Source organism: Macaca fascicularis, chromosome 10, assembly GCF_037993035.2.
Source record: "Macaca fascicularis isolate 582-1 chromosome 10, T2T-MFA8v1.1".
Taxonomy (NCBI): domain Eukaryota; kingdom Metazoa; phylum Chordata; class Mammalia; order Primates; family Cercopithecidae; genus Macaca; species Macaca fascicularis.
The window spans coordinates 102,554,220-102,569,840 of record NC_088384.1 but is presented as its reverse complement, the minus strand read 5'-3'; the positions used below and the strand labels follow the sequence as shown (position 1 = coordinate 102,569,840).

Below are 15,621 nucleotides of genomic sequence, written 5' to 3'. Positions count from 1 at the left end.
AGGTGTCTGCGAAGGTGGAGGCAGCATGCCTATTTTTTACTGCTTTATTTTTAAATATGAAGAATGAGAAAAATCATACACAAAATACCTGTGTTTCCTTCACCTAGCTTCCCCTGATCTTTCAAAACTATATTATAGTGATCAGAACTGGGAAATTCACATGAATACAGTACTATTATCTATCTTACTCAAATTCTGCTAATTATTTTCCATGAATATCCTTTTTCAGTTCAAGGATCCAACCTAGGAACCCAAGTTGCATTAAATGTCCTGTCTCCTTAGCCTCTTGCAACCCACAATGGTCCTTCTTTGTCACTTACAACCTTGACACTTTGCTGGCTATTTTGCAGGGTTCATCCTAGCCCTTCTTTTCTTTCTTCTTCCCCTTCCCTTTCCCTTGTTTTCCTTTTCCTTTGTTTTCTTTTCCTTTTCCTTCCTCCCTCCTTTAATTTCTCCTTTCTTTTCCTTTCCTCTTTATTTTTTTTCTTTCCTTTTTACGTACTTAAACTTATTTAACTTGCATAATTTTTGAAACTAGGTTTTGCTCTGTCACCCAAGCTGGAGTGCAGTAGTGCAATCATAGCTCACTAAAGCCTTGATCTCCTCAGCTCAAGCAATCCTCCTGTCTTAGCCTCCCAAGTAGCTGGGACTACAGGCATGCACCACCACTCCTGGCAAAAAAAAAAAAAAATTGAGACATGAGGTCTCACTATGTGGCCTGAGCTGGTCTTGAACTCCTGAGTTCAAGCAATCCTCCCACCTCAGCCTCCCAAAGTGCTGTGATTACAGACGTAAGGCACCACACCTGGCCTACCATATTTCTAAGAATCAAAACCATATAGAAAGATATTTTAGAGAAGTGTCACTCCTTCTCATCTCTTCTACTCTGTTCCCATCCATCCATTCTTTCCATCTGTCTCCACCTCTCCCCTGAATATAACCAGTTTCATGAGTTTCTGGTGTATCCTTTCCATAATTTTCTTTGCACATGTAGTGGTTATATGTGGTGGGGTTTTTTTGTTTTTTTGAGATGAGGTCTTGCACTGTCAACCCAAGTTGATGGAGTGCAGTGGCACAATCTCAGCTCACTGCAACCTCTGCCTCCCAGACTCAAGTGATCCTCTTGCCTCAGCCACCCGAGTAGCACATGCCACCATGCCCGGCTAATTTTTTTTTTATTTTTTGTAGAGATGGGGTTTTGCCATGTTGCCCAGACTGATCTTGAACTTCTGAGCTCCAGTGATCTACCTACCTCAACCTCTCAAGAGTGCTGGGATTATAGGTGTGAGCCACCACACCTGGCCATGTGTGTTTTCTTACATCTCCTTTCTTACATAAAAGGTAGAATATTATAGATATTCTTTAATACTTTACTTTTTTCACTTCATATCAGTTCGTGGAGACCTTCCTCATTATTTATGCTTTCAAATATTGCTTCTGATCACTATAGTATCTCTCCTTTGAGCTCCAGAACGATGTATCCAACTACCAGCTAGACATCTCTACTTCTTTACTCAATAGATACTTCAAGCACAGCATGGTGAACATCAGTGCCTTCGTTTCCTGTGCTCAATTCTCTTTTCTGTTTTGTTTTCCTAATCTCCACATATACTACTAGCATCAGCCCAGCTGATCATGTGAAATAATCTACACATTACATCTGCACATCAAGTAGTGGTCAACTCTCCTTGCCTCCCGTTGTGTAGGACTGATTTTCTCCTTCCCATTTCCCAGGAACTATCTGTGCTCATGTCCTGTAGTGGTGTCTTAGTTTTCTTCCCCTCTAATTTGACCTTTAAGCCAGTTTCCATTTTTCTAGAGTAGGGGACAGCAAATGTTTTCTTTAGAGTACAAGGTCAAAATTTTTGGCTTTGCTGGCCCTGTGGTCTCTGTCAGATTTCCTCAGCACAGCTGTTGTGACATGAAAGCCATCACAGACTGTGTGTAACTAAATGAGCATGACCACATTTGGCTTCCAGTGGCCTAGATTTTGCCCACGGACTGTAGTTTGCCAACCCCTGTGCTCTAGAGCATTGTTTCAAAACACACATTTGGTCAAAAATCTCCAGTCCTTGCTTACAAATACCTCTTTATGGATTTCCATTATTTACAACAGTGGTCTCCAAAGTGGAGGATAGGGAACACCCCAGCAATTCACTGTACTTCTATTCTTGTTAGTATTTCAGCCAAAAGAATGAAAAAATAATGAAGCTTTATTGATATTAATGTATAGCTGGAACTAACTTGGAAATATACTACAATTCCTAAGTAAATGTACGTTAGCTTATATGCAAGAATGTTTTGCTGATGTGTTGTACTATCTGAATTTCAAGACTACTAATTAGAAAAAAGAGTTCCTCTATTCTCTGGCCTCTGTCCCACTCCTCACTAGCCTTTCCTGTGGAGAGATTGTAGTTCTCGAACTCCCCATGTGTGTTTGGTGTCTGTGTATTTTCTTAACGGCTACAGTCCTATAATACAGCATACTGTTTATATTTCAGGACTAAAATTATTATGCCCTCAAAGAAGGGGTAACAAAAATGGAGCAAACTTTCTTCTTTTGTGATCACCCTTCATCTTGTGTGTATGTCCAGCATTGCTCTTTAAAGATGTACATTTCTATTTTTGTCACCCTGTCAGAATGTATGCTCCTTGAGAGCAAGATTAGTATTTTATGTGATTAGTAATGCAAGCAATTGGAATAGCTCCAGGACATGGTATAAGCTCAGTACATTTTTAAAATTCATTTTAAAAATGAACACAGTGACATATTTTTAATTTTCTGCCCTCCCACAATTGTATCTCTTTATAGTTTTCCATTAGCCATGGCAGTGGTCTGCTTATAGTTTATGTTACCATACATTTGATATCACTCAGTTTTGGTCACCCCAGATTAAACATTTTCTTTCAGAGATCAGTTTCATTCCAGGACCTGACTGTGAACTTCACCCAGGAGGAATGGCAGCAACTGGACCCTGCTCAGAGGCTCCTGTACAGGGATGTGATGCTGGAGAACTACAGCAACTTGGTCTCCGTGGGTAAGGACGGTTTCCTTGTACAACTCCCAAGAGCATACATTTTTTCTGTGTTACAAAAACATGTTGATGTCTAGAATTTAATTATTTAGCTTTGAGCATCAGGGGAGCAAGATGATTAAACCCTTTTAGACAGTAAAGTTTGTGTATGTATTCACTGCCCTTCCCTTACCCTTCACCAAAATGTTCTAGCTTTACTGAGCTATTGTTGGGAATCTTCATTGCACAGCTTCTGAAGCTGTACTTTCTGCATTCTTCAGAGTCCCTGATGTCCAAAGATCTTGGTCCAAGTTCTGTAATTTCCCATTAACAGGGTATCATGTTAGCAAACCGGATGTGATTTTCAAATTGGAGCAAGGAGAAGAACCATGGATAGTGGAGGAATTCTCAAATCAGAACTACCCAGGTAAGTAAATGATAACTGAGCAGGTGGAACCAATGGAAATGAGAGTTCCCTGTTGGTCAGTGGTAATAGTTGGCATGGTAATGTTTTTCATGAATTTCTTTTTGTTGGCCCCAGACCTTTAGAAGTGATTGAGGTTATTAACTGTCATGCTATGGACATCTGAAACATTCTCCCCAAATAAATAACTGAAATTTATAAAGATTTTTGCCACTAAGTTACCTATCCCCAGAATTCAAGTTCCTCTTTTATCACACCTTAAACTTTATTTCTGTAGCATTCTTTGTTGCCTCCCTTGCCCCACCCACCATTGTCATAGGCATGGTTTATATTTCAGACATTCAGAGATCTGTCATAATCTTTTTAATTGTCTTCCATTTTTCTCTACATCACTTAACAGAAGTAACACGGTTTCCCTTTCCATTCTAAGCTTCACCAGGATCCAGAGTAGGGTGAGGCAAACAAGGTGCCTGGCATGCAAAATTTAGGAAGACACTCAACTCTCAGGATTGTGCAGGTGCCCTGGGTATCCTGCTTGCCTTCCTCTAGTCCCAGCTCTGCTCAGCCTGCAATCTTACTTCCCTTTGCATTGTACAAATTCAAGAGTTCCATGTCACTGCAAAAATTTCACATTCACCCCTTCCTTCTTGTGTGTTTTGATAATAACTGACCCATCTTTCTGACATCTGTTTTACCTGGTCTCACTGTATGACTCTCTTTCTGTAAGTGGTTACTTGACTCTTGTCTGTTTTATTCAACACTCCATCAGCCACACTTCCAGCATACTTTGTGTACTATTCCTTGTGACTGCTTACTTTTTCCCCTCAATGTTTAGTGGTATTTGTAAAGTGTCAAAGGTACTTGTATTCTTTGCTAGTTTCCTCTTCCTTTTCCCCTGTTAAATAGTGGCTGGTACGGATGGATTTGCTTTTTAGTATTTAGTATTTTTTGTTTTTGTTTTTCTTCAAATCAACCAAGTAAGAGATATTTGCACTTGAAATTTGTTTAATCTTGGAAGGCTGGGCCTGAAGTCTAACCCCCAAAACAGTGCATTTCTAAGGAATTCTCATTTCATAGCAAATATATAAAGACTCACCAATTACTGTTAATTGTGTTCCTTTTTCTAGAAGTTAATGATGCCTTAGAGAAGAACAAGGAAATCCAGGATAAACATTTGACACAAACTGTATTCTTCGGCAACAAAACACTGATTACAGAAAGAGAGAATGTATTTGGGAAAACACTTAATCTGGGCATGAATAGTGTTCCCTCAAGAAAAATGCCCTATAAATGTAATCCAGGAGGAAACAGTTTGAAAACTAATTCAGAAGTAATTGTTGCAAAGAAAAGCAAAGAAAACAGAAAGATTCCTGATGAATACAGTGGATTTGGGAAGCCACTGCTTCATACTAAGCATGAAAAAAGTCATTCGGGAATGAAAAGTTACAGATACAATCCAGTGAGGAAAGCCAGCAATCAAAATGAAAGTCTTATTCTTCACCAGAACATACAGATTTTGAAACAACCTTTTGACTATAATAAATGTGGGAAAACCTTCTTCAAGAGGGCAATTCTCGTTACACAGAAAGGGAGACAGACTGAAAGGAAACCAAATGAATGTAGTGAATGTAGGAAAACCTTTTCTAAGAGATCTACCCTCATTGTACATCAGAGAATTCATACAGGCGAGAAACCGTATGTTTGTAATGATTGTAGGAAGACTTTTCGTGTGAAGACAAGCCTCACTCGACACCAAAGAATTCATACTGGAGAGAGACCCTATGAATGCAGTGAATGCGGGAAAACCTTCATTGACAAATCTGCCCTCATTGTACACCAGAAAATTCATGGAGGGGAGAAATCCTATGAGTGTAATGAATGTGGAAAGACCTTTTTTCGGAAGTCAGCCCTGGCTGAACATTTCAGGTCACACACAGGGGAGAAGCCTTATGAATGCAAGGAATGTGGAAACGCCTTCAGTAAGAAATCGTATCTTGTTGTACATCAAAGAACTCACAGAGGAGAGAAGCCAAATGAATGTAAGGAATGTGGGAAAACCTTCTTCTGTCAGTCGGCCCTTACTGCACATCAGAGAATTCACACAGGGGAAAAACCCTATGAATGTAGTGAATGTGAGAAAACCTTTTTTTGTCAATCAGCCCTCAATGTGCATCGAAGAAGTCATACAGGAGAGAAGCCCTATGAATGCAGTCAATGTGGAAAATTTTTATGTACGAAATCAGCCCTCATTGCACATCAGATAACTCATAGAGGAAAGAAGTCTTATGAATGTAATGAATGTGGGAAATTTTTCTGCCATAAGTCAACACTCACTATACATCAGAGAACACACACAGGAGACAAACATGGTGTGTTTAATAAATGTGGTAGAATATCCATCATGAAGTCAAACTGCAGTCAGTGTAAGAGAATGAACACAAAGGAGAATCTTTATGAGTGTAGTGAACATGGGCATGCCATCAGCAAAAACTCACACCTCATTGTACATCAGAGAACTATATGGGAGAGACCATATGAATGCAATGAATGTGGGAGAACCTACTGCAGGAAGTCAGCCCTCACTCACCATCAGAGAACACACACAGGAGAGAGACCCTATGAGTGTAATGAATGTGGGAAAACCTTCTGTCAGAAGTTCTCCTTTGTTGAACATCAGCGAACTCACACTGGGGAGAAACCATATGAATGTAATGAATGTGGGAAATCCTTCTGCCATAAGTCAGCCTTCAGAGTCCATAGAAGAATTCACACAGGAGAGAAACCATATGAATGTAATCAATGTGGGAAAACCTACCGCCGCCTGTGGACTCTCACTGAACATCAGAAAATACACACAGGAGAGAAACCTTATGAATGTAACAAATGTGAGAAAACATTTCGCCACAAATCAAACTTCCTTTTACATCAGAAATCCCACAAGGAATAAGTTCCAGCAAAGTAATAAATTCCAACAAAGCAACAAATCAAATAACTTACACAATGCGAAACTGTGAGTATGTATAGAGGAGTAAAATCTTAGTATGGAAAAATTTTCTGCCATAAGTCCATCCTCACCATAACATCAGAGAAATCATGTAGGAAAGAAATACTTTGTTTAATAAATGTATTATTCATTGTGAACTATGAAAATATTCAACAGCAATTCAAAGGTTATGCCAAATGTGCCTCCCTTTTAAAATAATGAAACAAACATTATTTAAGTTAAATTATTACTTGGTTCCTCCCCACAGTGTTACTTGATAGTGTATGTTATGAGGTGTGAGGATCTGACCTTCATTTCAAATCAATACCATTTTTTGATAGTTGAGTAACTTGCAGTTTCTCAATTTATGGTGTATTTTCAGATTTGGCAGACTTTTTGTTGTCTGCTAACTCCATAGTCTTCTAGTAGCAGACTATATACCTTTATCTGCAAAGGTGACAACTCAGGAGCACTAACCATGGTACTCTATGCACCCGTGGTAATTATACCCCAGGTGAGCCTTTGGTAAAGCTGAGCCAATGAAAGCCCTTCCTAAGACCTTTCTAATGGAATATAGGCACAGGATAACTAGTTCGTTATCCTGAAGCTTTCAGCCAAGTCAAGAAAACAGCAATTGCAGTAGGAAAAACATGGAAAAATAAGTATTCTTGAACAACAAAGAGAATTTGGGTGATGGTTGAATCCAAAAAGTGTTTGTTTCTCTGGTTTTAGTATTCTCTGATATCCACTCAACCCCATCTACCAGTGGTTTGATTATGTCAATTAGTATGTTTTCAAAAATCTCTTGGATTTCCTAATCAACATGTTCATTAGAGGTATTCTTTAGAAGTCACTGATCAAATTCTGAGAACAAAAGGCCTCTGGGATGCTGATTAGGATTACATTGTATGGATATATGTGATGAGGTAGGATTGCCACTTTTATGGGGTTATTGGAAAATGTTTACCTTTTAAGTCCTGATTTCCATGAGTGGGGTTTTCCCTATACCCATTCCTAGCCTCTCTGCCACATTATGCATTCTGCCCCAGGGAAGATGAAGTGGGCTTATCTAATTGGTAAGACAGTGATGGGTAACTGGGTTTGCTCAGCTGAACTCACTGTTCATTGTGGGCTGTTCTGCAAGCACAATTTCTTGTCACAGGTATTGCCTGTGATTGGTAAATTGGTCTAATTCTGTCATTCAGCTAATTGGCCCATTAGCTGAATGGTCACAATAAGTTGCATCCTCCAACTCAATTTGATCAGTAATAAAAGTTTCATCCTGTCCCCTGTCTACTACTTAATTTTTTATTGTTTAGATGGGGGTGGAAATTGTGCTATTTATTTGGGGCCCTTCAGAGAACCCAATATGAACATGACTTATCAGTTTATTCAGTTTTTATGTCCTTCAGTACAGATAAATGTATGTGTACACACATATACATATGTTAATATATATAAGTACATACATATGTTTAAATGTATGTGTGTGCATATACTGATCTTGCTCTTGTAAAATGTATTCATAGTCACTTCAAAGATTTGGTTGCTATTGTGAAAGGAATTATGTTACCTTTCACTTTGACACTAATGGAGTAAAGAAAAACAAAAATACCTAATTTTTGTGCCAAATTTATCTAAATTTATCCCTTAATGTTGGAACAATCTTTTCAAATCTTATGAAAAATGTAAATTCAGAAGTCCAAGAAGTTTAATGAACCCCAAGCAGGATAAAAATGAAGAGCACAACCAGACACCAAATTTCAAGACATAAATCAAAACTAGTTTAATAAAGAATATCTTAAAAGTAGCCAAAGAACAAAGACATGATATAGAGTGTATTCATCTCCTAGGGCTGCCCTAACACAGTACCTCAGACTGGATGTTCTAGAACAACAGATCTATCTCATAGTTCTGGAGGCCAGAAGTCAGGTTGGGGTGGTGTTGGCAGGGCTATACTCTCTTCTGAAGGATCTGTTCCAGGCCTCTCCCCTGGCTTCTGATAATTCTGTAGCTTGTGGCAGCATAACTTCACATGGTGTTCTAAGTGTGCCTATTTGTGTCCAAATTTCCCCTTTTTATAAGGATACTAGTCATGGGATTAAGGGCCTGTCCTACTCCAGTATGACTGCATCTTCAATAATTACATCTGCAACAATCCTATTTCCAAATAAGGTACTCAGGGGTAGGACTTCAACACACATTTTGGGAAGACAATTCAACCCGTAACAGGTTAATGTATTATTTATTGTTGTGTAACAAATTATCCGCAAAATTAGCAACTTAAAACAATAAACATTTACTATCTCATTGTTTTTGTGGTTTAGGAATTGTAGAGTAACTTGGCTAGGTGGTTGAGGCTCAAGGCCTTTGAGGTTGCTGTCAAGAAGTTGACCAGGGATGCAGTTGTGTAAAGACTTGACGGGGCTGAAGGATCCACTTCCACCATGGCTGTCTCCCACAGTTGTTAGCAGGAGACCTCAGTTCTTCATCACATCGACCTCTCCGTAGGGTTTCTTGAGTTTCTCACAACGTGGCAGCCGGCATTCATTCCTCAGAGTGAGTGATCCAAAGCCAGTTTCCCTTATAACCTAGCTTTGGAAAACTATCACTTTCACTGTATTTAATTAGTCACACAGACCAACCTTGATACAGTGCCGAAGGGGATCACACGGGAGCATGAGTGCCAGGAGGTAGAGACCTCTGGAGCCATGTCATAGGCTAGCTACCACAGGCAACCACCACTAAGCATGGAGTGGTTTCAAGAAAGGTGAGAGGAGATGCACTGAAAAGAGTTAGTACAAACAGCCTTTTCAAGGAGTCATACTAAAGGCAAGAGAAATAGCATTGTAGCTCGAGAGTAAAGTATAGTCAAAGGAGGCTTCTTTCTATAGCTAGAGATAAATGCATGTTTATACACTTATGGGAAATCTTCCATAGAGAGGGGGAGATGTTGGAGTAATGTTCTGCATAGGTGAGATAGGTTGGAATCTGTTTGTAAGGGGAAAGAGTAGCCTTTTTAAGAGAATAGGCAATGGTCATGCCATGCCGGCTCACACATATGGGTTGATGTGGTAAAAGTTGTGAATTTATTTTAGAATTGTTTCTATTTTTCAATGAAATGGGGGATAAGATTATATGAGAGAATGGGAGAGTTATAAATCGGTATCACTGATTATGACACATTTAGTTTGTTTTGCCAGATTATTTTATCTTCCCATTTGTCTTTCACTACAGTGTTGCGGAGCATTTGTATTTTTGTTCTGTCAGTTACTAATATACTGATATCTTTATATAGTGCCTTAATATCCCTGTTATTTGCAGGGAATAAGGGGAAGATAGTATATTAGTTTCTTACTGTCAGTAATGAAATTAGTTGGTAATCTCTTCTTCCGTCTTCTCTCCTTGTTCACCTGGAATCTAATTTAAAATGAGAACTTATTCTTTAATATAGACATATCAGTCTCTGAATTATATGTTCACAGTTTGCCTATGGACTTTTTGTATATTTGAAGATCAGTATGACTGGTTAGAAATCCCCAGCTAACTTTATTTGCATATCCTGAAACACATTGTTCCATCATGTCTAGACCAAGTGTTATTCTTCAAAAACCTGATGCTCCTGGATACGCTGTCCCTCCAGAACCACTCCTCATGCTTGGGGCAGACCTCTATGAACTGCATCAACTGAGGTCTCTTACCATCAAGTGTCTGATTGAGACCTTATTTGTGGCTCTCTTCTTCTGCAGCTAGAGCTATTCCCAGATCCCAAAAGTCATTTCCTTCCTGCATCACTTAGAGTTCAATCAGAGCAGCAGAGCCATATGTATGTTCTATAGATGACAAAATTGTTATCAAGATTTGACTCCAGGCTATTATGGGAAGCCTGTTATGTGACTGTCTTCATGGCTGATGCTGGCACTTTAATTCTGCAGGCCAAGCAAGTAGGGAAAGTGAACACTAAGAGAGAGAACAAAGACAAGCTGGAAGCCCCAGACAAAGCTGTGGCAGTTTTTACTGTCTTCTACCTAAACGATGTGGGTGTCCTACAGAGGTTGGTGCCATTTGTGGTGTTGCTAAGCACACACGTAGCCCAGGAGCTGGAAGACCTGGAGGAGATCCTTGGGGAAAAGAGAGCAGCCACAGGCTTGTCTACTGAGCCACGCCACCAAGAACCAGCAGGTAAGAAACGTGTTGGGGGCAGAAGCCTTTCTAAGCCTAAAAACAAAATGATTTCTCCTCTGCCACCACCCTCCAGATCTCACACCAAAATGTCCTCTGTGACCCTCACTGGAAACATACAGGGAAGGGAGTTCTAGGGAACATAGAATCAGCTAAGCCAAAAGTGACACATTTCAAAGGCACCACACTCCTGCTTTCCCTTCAGGGCTAGGGATGGTAAATCCCTTGTTGGTTTCCCGCAACTCTTCCCACACTTTTGTAGAGAGTCTCTTCAATTTTCTTTCACTCCTTTCAAGTGAGCTATTTCTTAATGGGACTGATTCTGTAACTGGTACCAGAAATGGCCCCAGGAAAGAGATCCTCAAAATGAAGATGAGATTCTGGGGAGTGGAAGAGGCCATGCAGCAGCACCTCACCTTTGGAGACAAAGCAGACACTGTTGTAACATGCCTTAGGAAAGAGTGGTAATCAGGTTTTGGCCTGGCAGTACAGCTAGTGCATCATGGAGACCCTATAATGAAATCACATGGGCCTCCTTTGAAGGAGCAGCTTGACATATAGGTGAACAATTTGAGTCTCCTGGGCAGAAATATGACTTAAGGGATTATATGGGGAATTCATAGCACCTTACTCAACTTTGAGACTTAAGCCAATTCCTAGACCCAAAGTAGCTACAGGAAGACCTTTTAAGAAGGTTCCTGCAGTGTAGCCATAGAAGCATTGTGCAGCTCTTCCTCCAGGCCTTCCCAGGGGTATCTGTGGTCACTTACCACCATGGCCATGCATGAGGGAGGACATACCCAGACTTCTATGGGGATTTGGATATTGGCCTTGATTATATGAATTCTTGCCATTCCCAAACACTACAGTGGCCCATAAACAGAGTGGAGACTTATGAAGGTCGGGAGATAGATGAGTCTGGGCCTGAATCCAACTCCCAGAGGGTTTGCTTCTGCCAGTGGAAACACACACCAATCCTATAGTTTTAGTCCCAGAATGCCACAGACTTAGTGGCAGAATCCTTGTATTGGTTCCCTGACAATGGAGGGAATACTCTTGTAGCCCATGATAATTTAAAAGTTATCCAGACTAGATATGTTTTAGGTCAAAAGGTGGGGGATAAGAGATAGCCAGTGATTTGATGCAGATACCTAACATTGTTTATATGAGGTACATGGATCATATTCTGTGCTGACTCCAATTTTGCATTCTATGGAAGTTAAGAGAGAATTTAATCTTTAAAAGAGTTAAAGCATTCATTCAACAGCCATTATCTTGTGTCCCCTCTTATGAAGACAGTGATTGAATTTAGGACCACCCTAATCTGGCATTTGATCTTGATTACATCTTCAAAATGATCCTATTTTTAAATAGGGTCACATTCATGAGCACTGGCATTAAAACTTCAACATATCTTTAGGGAGAGATACTCAATCCACAAACGCTCTTTTAGATTTGTATCTCCTCAAATATGTGAGAATGAAAAAAAATATAAGGAATTAATTATTAAATGCAAAAGGTGCATCATTTACATTAGTGTGCAGATGACATTTTAAGCCTAAATTGAAGTATTTAACTTCTCTCTCCAATCTGTTATTTTTGCTTAAACAATAGAACTGTCATGTGATTTTAATATTAAAACCCCAATGAAAATATAAAACTTTCTGCTGAAACTTTCCAATGAGAATGTTATGAATGGCCTAAAGTCTACTTGATGGCTATTCTTTTAACCTAACGTTTACATAATGGCTATTCTTTTATCTTTTTTACACAACTGGAGACATTACGGTTAGGAATTAGTGATAGTTCCTAAGAAATACGGCAGAGATACAAAGAAGAAAGTGTTAGACGTCAATAGAAAATTAAATTTTTGAGTTTGGTGATGGCAAATTTGGGATACCAGGCTTTTCAGAACAAGTTGTTCTGGTGTGTCCTAGAAATCTTTTCTCTTCTCACTATAGACTTTAGTTAGCAGTTTGACCCAGATAGGAGCCGTGTTGGAAAGTCTTTATATATTTGAAACATATGAAATAGTTCCTGTTTAACTTTAATCCAAGGTTTTTTGTTTTGTTTTGTTTTGTTTTCACCGAAGGTTTTAAGCACCAAAACTAGGGATGACAGGTCCTGTGCATAATTTGTCTTTATCCCAATAGCCATTCCCATTTTTATAATACTCATAACAATATTTTCTTTGTACTCACCTAAATTATTTCAGTTGCATTTTTGGCTTATATATAACTTGAGATCTATAAAACTAATGTGTCTGTTATTTGTAAAAAGTGAGCTATGTATACATACACCTTTCCTTAGAGACAAACACACTGATACCTCAACATACCTCAAGTAATGAGGTAGATGAAAAGGAGGCACACCTGGGGATTATACAACAATTGAGCTCTGCAGCAGCTCTTGTCATATCTGAGAAAGCAAAGAAAGATGAGAGCATGAAGAAACTGAATAGTGTCTATGGATTAAGGCCAATCCTAACTGTGCCCATCCCACTTGGCTAAACACAGGCAAGTTGCCACCAGTGTGTATGAGAACAAATTCGGGAAAGTGTAATTCGACTTCTGATACAGGGCTCAAATGTATTCAATATTACATGCTAGTGTTTGCATGTACTAGAAAGCTTAGCTTTTAAGACATACAACAAGAAATCAATTTCAAATAACATAATATTCCCAGTAATAGGTTCTCCATATTCTGAATCTAAGGCCTAGAATTGTTGCAATTTTTCCATTTTTTCTTGATTCTTTAGAAACATAAGAGCGGTGCAAACTATTCAGGGAAGCTGGGTGTCTCAGTTATATCCATTTATTTTTTGAATTTTTTTTTTTTTTTGGAGACGGAGTCTCACTCTGTCACCCAGGCTGGAGTGCAGTGGCATGATCTCGGCTCACTGCAAGTGATTCTCATGCCTCAGCCTCCGTAGTAGCTGGTATTACAGGCGCACGCCACCATGCCATGCTAATTTTTGTATTTTTAGTACAGACAGGGTTTCATCATGTTGGCCAGGCTGGGCTCAAACTCCTGACCTCAAGTGATTCACCCACCTCAGCCTCCCCAAGTGCTAGGATTACAAGTGTGAGCCACTGCACCCATCCATTTAGACAAGGCAGCAGAAACCATCTTATCCACAGACCCCAAGACCTTTGGATTTCTCATGTCCCCCCTCCTAACTCTTTGCCCTTTAGTTCAGATTCATGATCAGCTTTTTGCTTTCCCCTGTCTACAAGCAAAGTTCTCCAAAACTTCTAATTCATTCAGAAGAGATGGCTTTTGTTTTCCTTACTTATGCTTAAATTAGGGTTGTATCATCTAACCTACAAAAGTTGGCATCTTTAGATAGCTACCTCTATTTAATTCAGTGAAAGTAGATTATGGACAAACAGCAAAATGAATGTTCACTGCAGCCTTCTAGCTGCCTCTTAGCTTATCACTGCTTACCACAGGAACTGCCTTGTCCAATTTCAAATTTAGTTGAACACATTTAACAATTTTTTTTTTTTTTTTTTAATTCGGAGTCTCACCCTGTCGCCCAGGCTGGTGTGCAATGGCATGATCTCAGCTCACTGCAACTTCTGCCTCCTGGGTTCAAGTGATTCTCCTGCCTCAGCCTCCCAAGTAGCTGGGATTACAGGTGTGCACCACCATGCCCTGCTAATTGTTTTTTTTTTTTTTTTTGGTATGTTTAGTAGAGATGGGGTTTCACTATGTTGGCCAGGCTGGTCTCAAACTCCTGACCTCATGATCCACTTGCCTCGGCCTCCCAAAGTGCTGAGATTACAGGTGTGAGCCACCACGCCTGGCCAAAGACTCAAGTCAGTGCAATAAAAAAAAGTATATTTCTGATCACATCTCCATTTCATCAACATTTACATATTTGTATTTCCAAGATATTCCATACAGCATGAATCCGTGAAGAATTAGGCTTCGACTAAGAATCTTTCTACATTGATCTCTTAAGTTTTTAGCAAAGGGTAAGTCATCTCTAAATATATTTCTTCATCTTCCTCTTTTTTTATTGTGAGTTATCTGATGTCGAGAAAGCTTTGAGTTTAAGCTAAAAGCTTTTCCACATTGATTACATACAAAGTGTTTCTCTCCTGTATGGATTTTCTTGTGTTTATTAAGATTTGAATTATTGTTAAAACGCTTCCCACATTCACCACATTCATAGGGTTTCTCTCCAGTATGAATTTTTTTATGTTGATTAAGTTTCCAGTTAAGGCAAAAGGTCTCTCCACATTCATTACATGTAAAGGACCTCCCTACAGAAAGAGTCTGATGTTTAGTAAAGTTTGACTGATTTTTAAAGGTTTTTTCACAAATCGTACATTGGTAAGGTCTCTCTCCTGTATGAGTTCCTTGATGTTGTGTTAGATCTGACAGACGGACAAAGGTTTTTTTACAATTACTACAAATAAAAGGTTTTCTTCCAGTATGGATTTGTTGGTGGCGAGCAAGATCCATGCGCTGGGCAAAGGCTTTCTTACATGCATTACATGAAAAGGGCTTCTCTCCAGCATGAGTTTTCTGATGTTTATTAAGATTTGAGATGCTTTTAAAGGAGTTCCCCTTTTTATTGTGAGTTTTCTGATGTCGAGAAAGCTTTGAGTTTAAGCTAAAAGCTTTTCCACATTGATTACATACAAAGTGTTTCTCTCCTGTATGGATTTTCTTGTGTTTATTAAGATTTGAATTATTGTTAAAACGCTTCCCACATTCACCACATTCATAGGGTTTCTCTCCAGTATGAATTTTTTTATGTTGATTAAGATCCCCATTAAGGCGAAAGGTCTTTCCACATTCATTACATGCAAAGGGCCTCCCTATAGAATGAGTTTTCTGATGTTTAGCAAAGTTTGACCGAAATTTAAAGGCTTTTTCACAAGTCGTACATTGGTAAGGTCTCTCTCCGGTATGAGTTCTTTGATGTTGTGTTAGATCTGACAGACGGACAAAGGTCTTTTTACAACTACTACAAATGAAAGATTTCTTTCCGGTATGGATTTGTT

The 15,621-nt window shown here is 39.2% G+C and overlaps 1 protein-coding gene across 19 annotated transcripts in view; it reads left to right on the top strand.

Annotated features, from left to right (window-relative positions):
• The window catches only part of ZNF334 (zinc finger protein 334), a 58,219-nt gene that overhangs the window by 6,521 nt on the left and 36,077 nt on the right, over positions 1-15,621 (top strand). For 5 of the 19 annotated variants that reach the window (XR_012419483.1, XR_012419480.1, XR_012419479.1 and 2 more), the window contains exons 3-7: positions 2,912-3,038; positions 3,349-3,441; positions 4,566-6,448; positions 8,749-8,980; positions 10,357-10,603. Coding sequence is in view for 7 of the 19 variants with exons in the window: in XM_074005429.1 (XP_073861530.1) it covers positions 2,912-3,038; positions 3,349-3,441; positions 4,566-6,385 (2,040 nt within the window). In the remaining 12 variants the exon portion in view is untranslated. The other 14 variants (XR_012419482.1, XR_012419481.1, XR_012419478.1 and 11 more) reach the window with 6 other exon arrangements.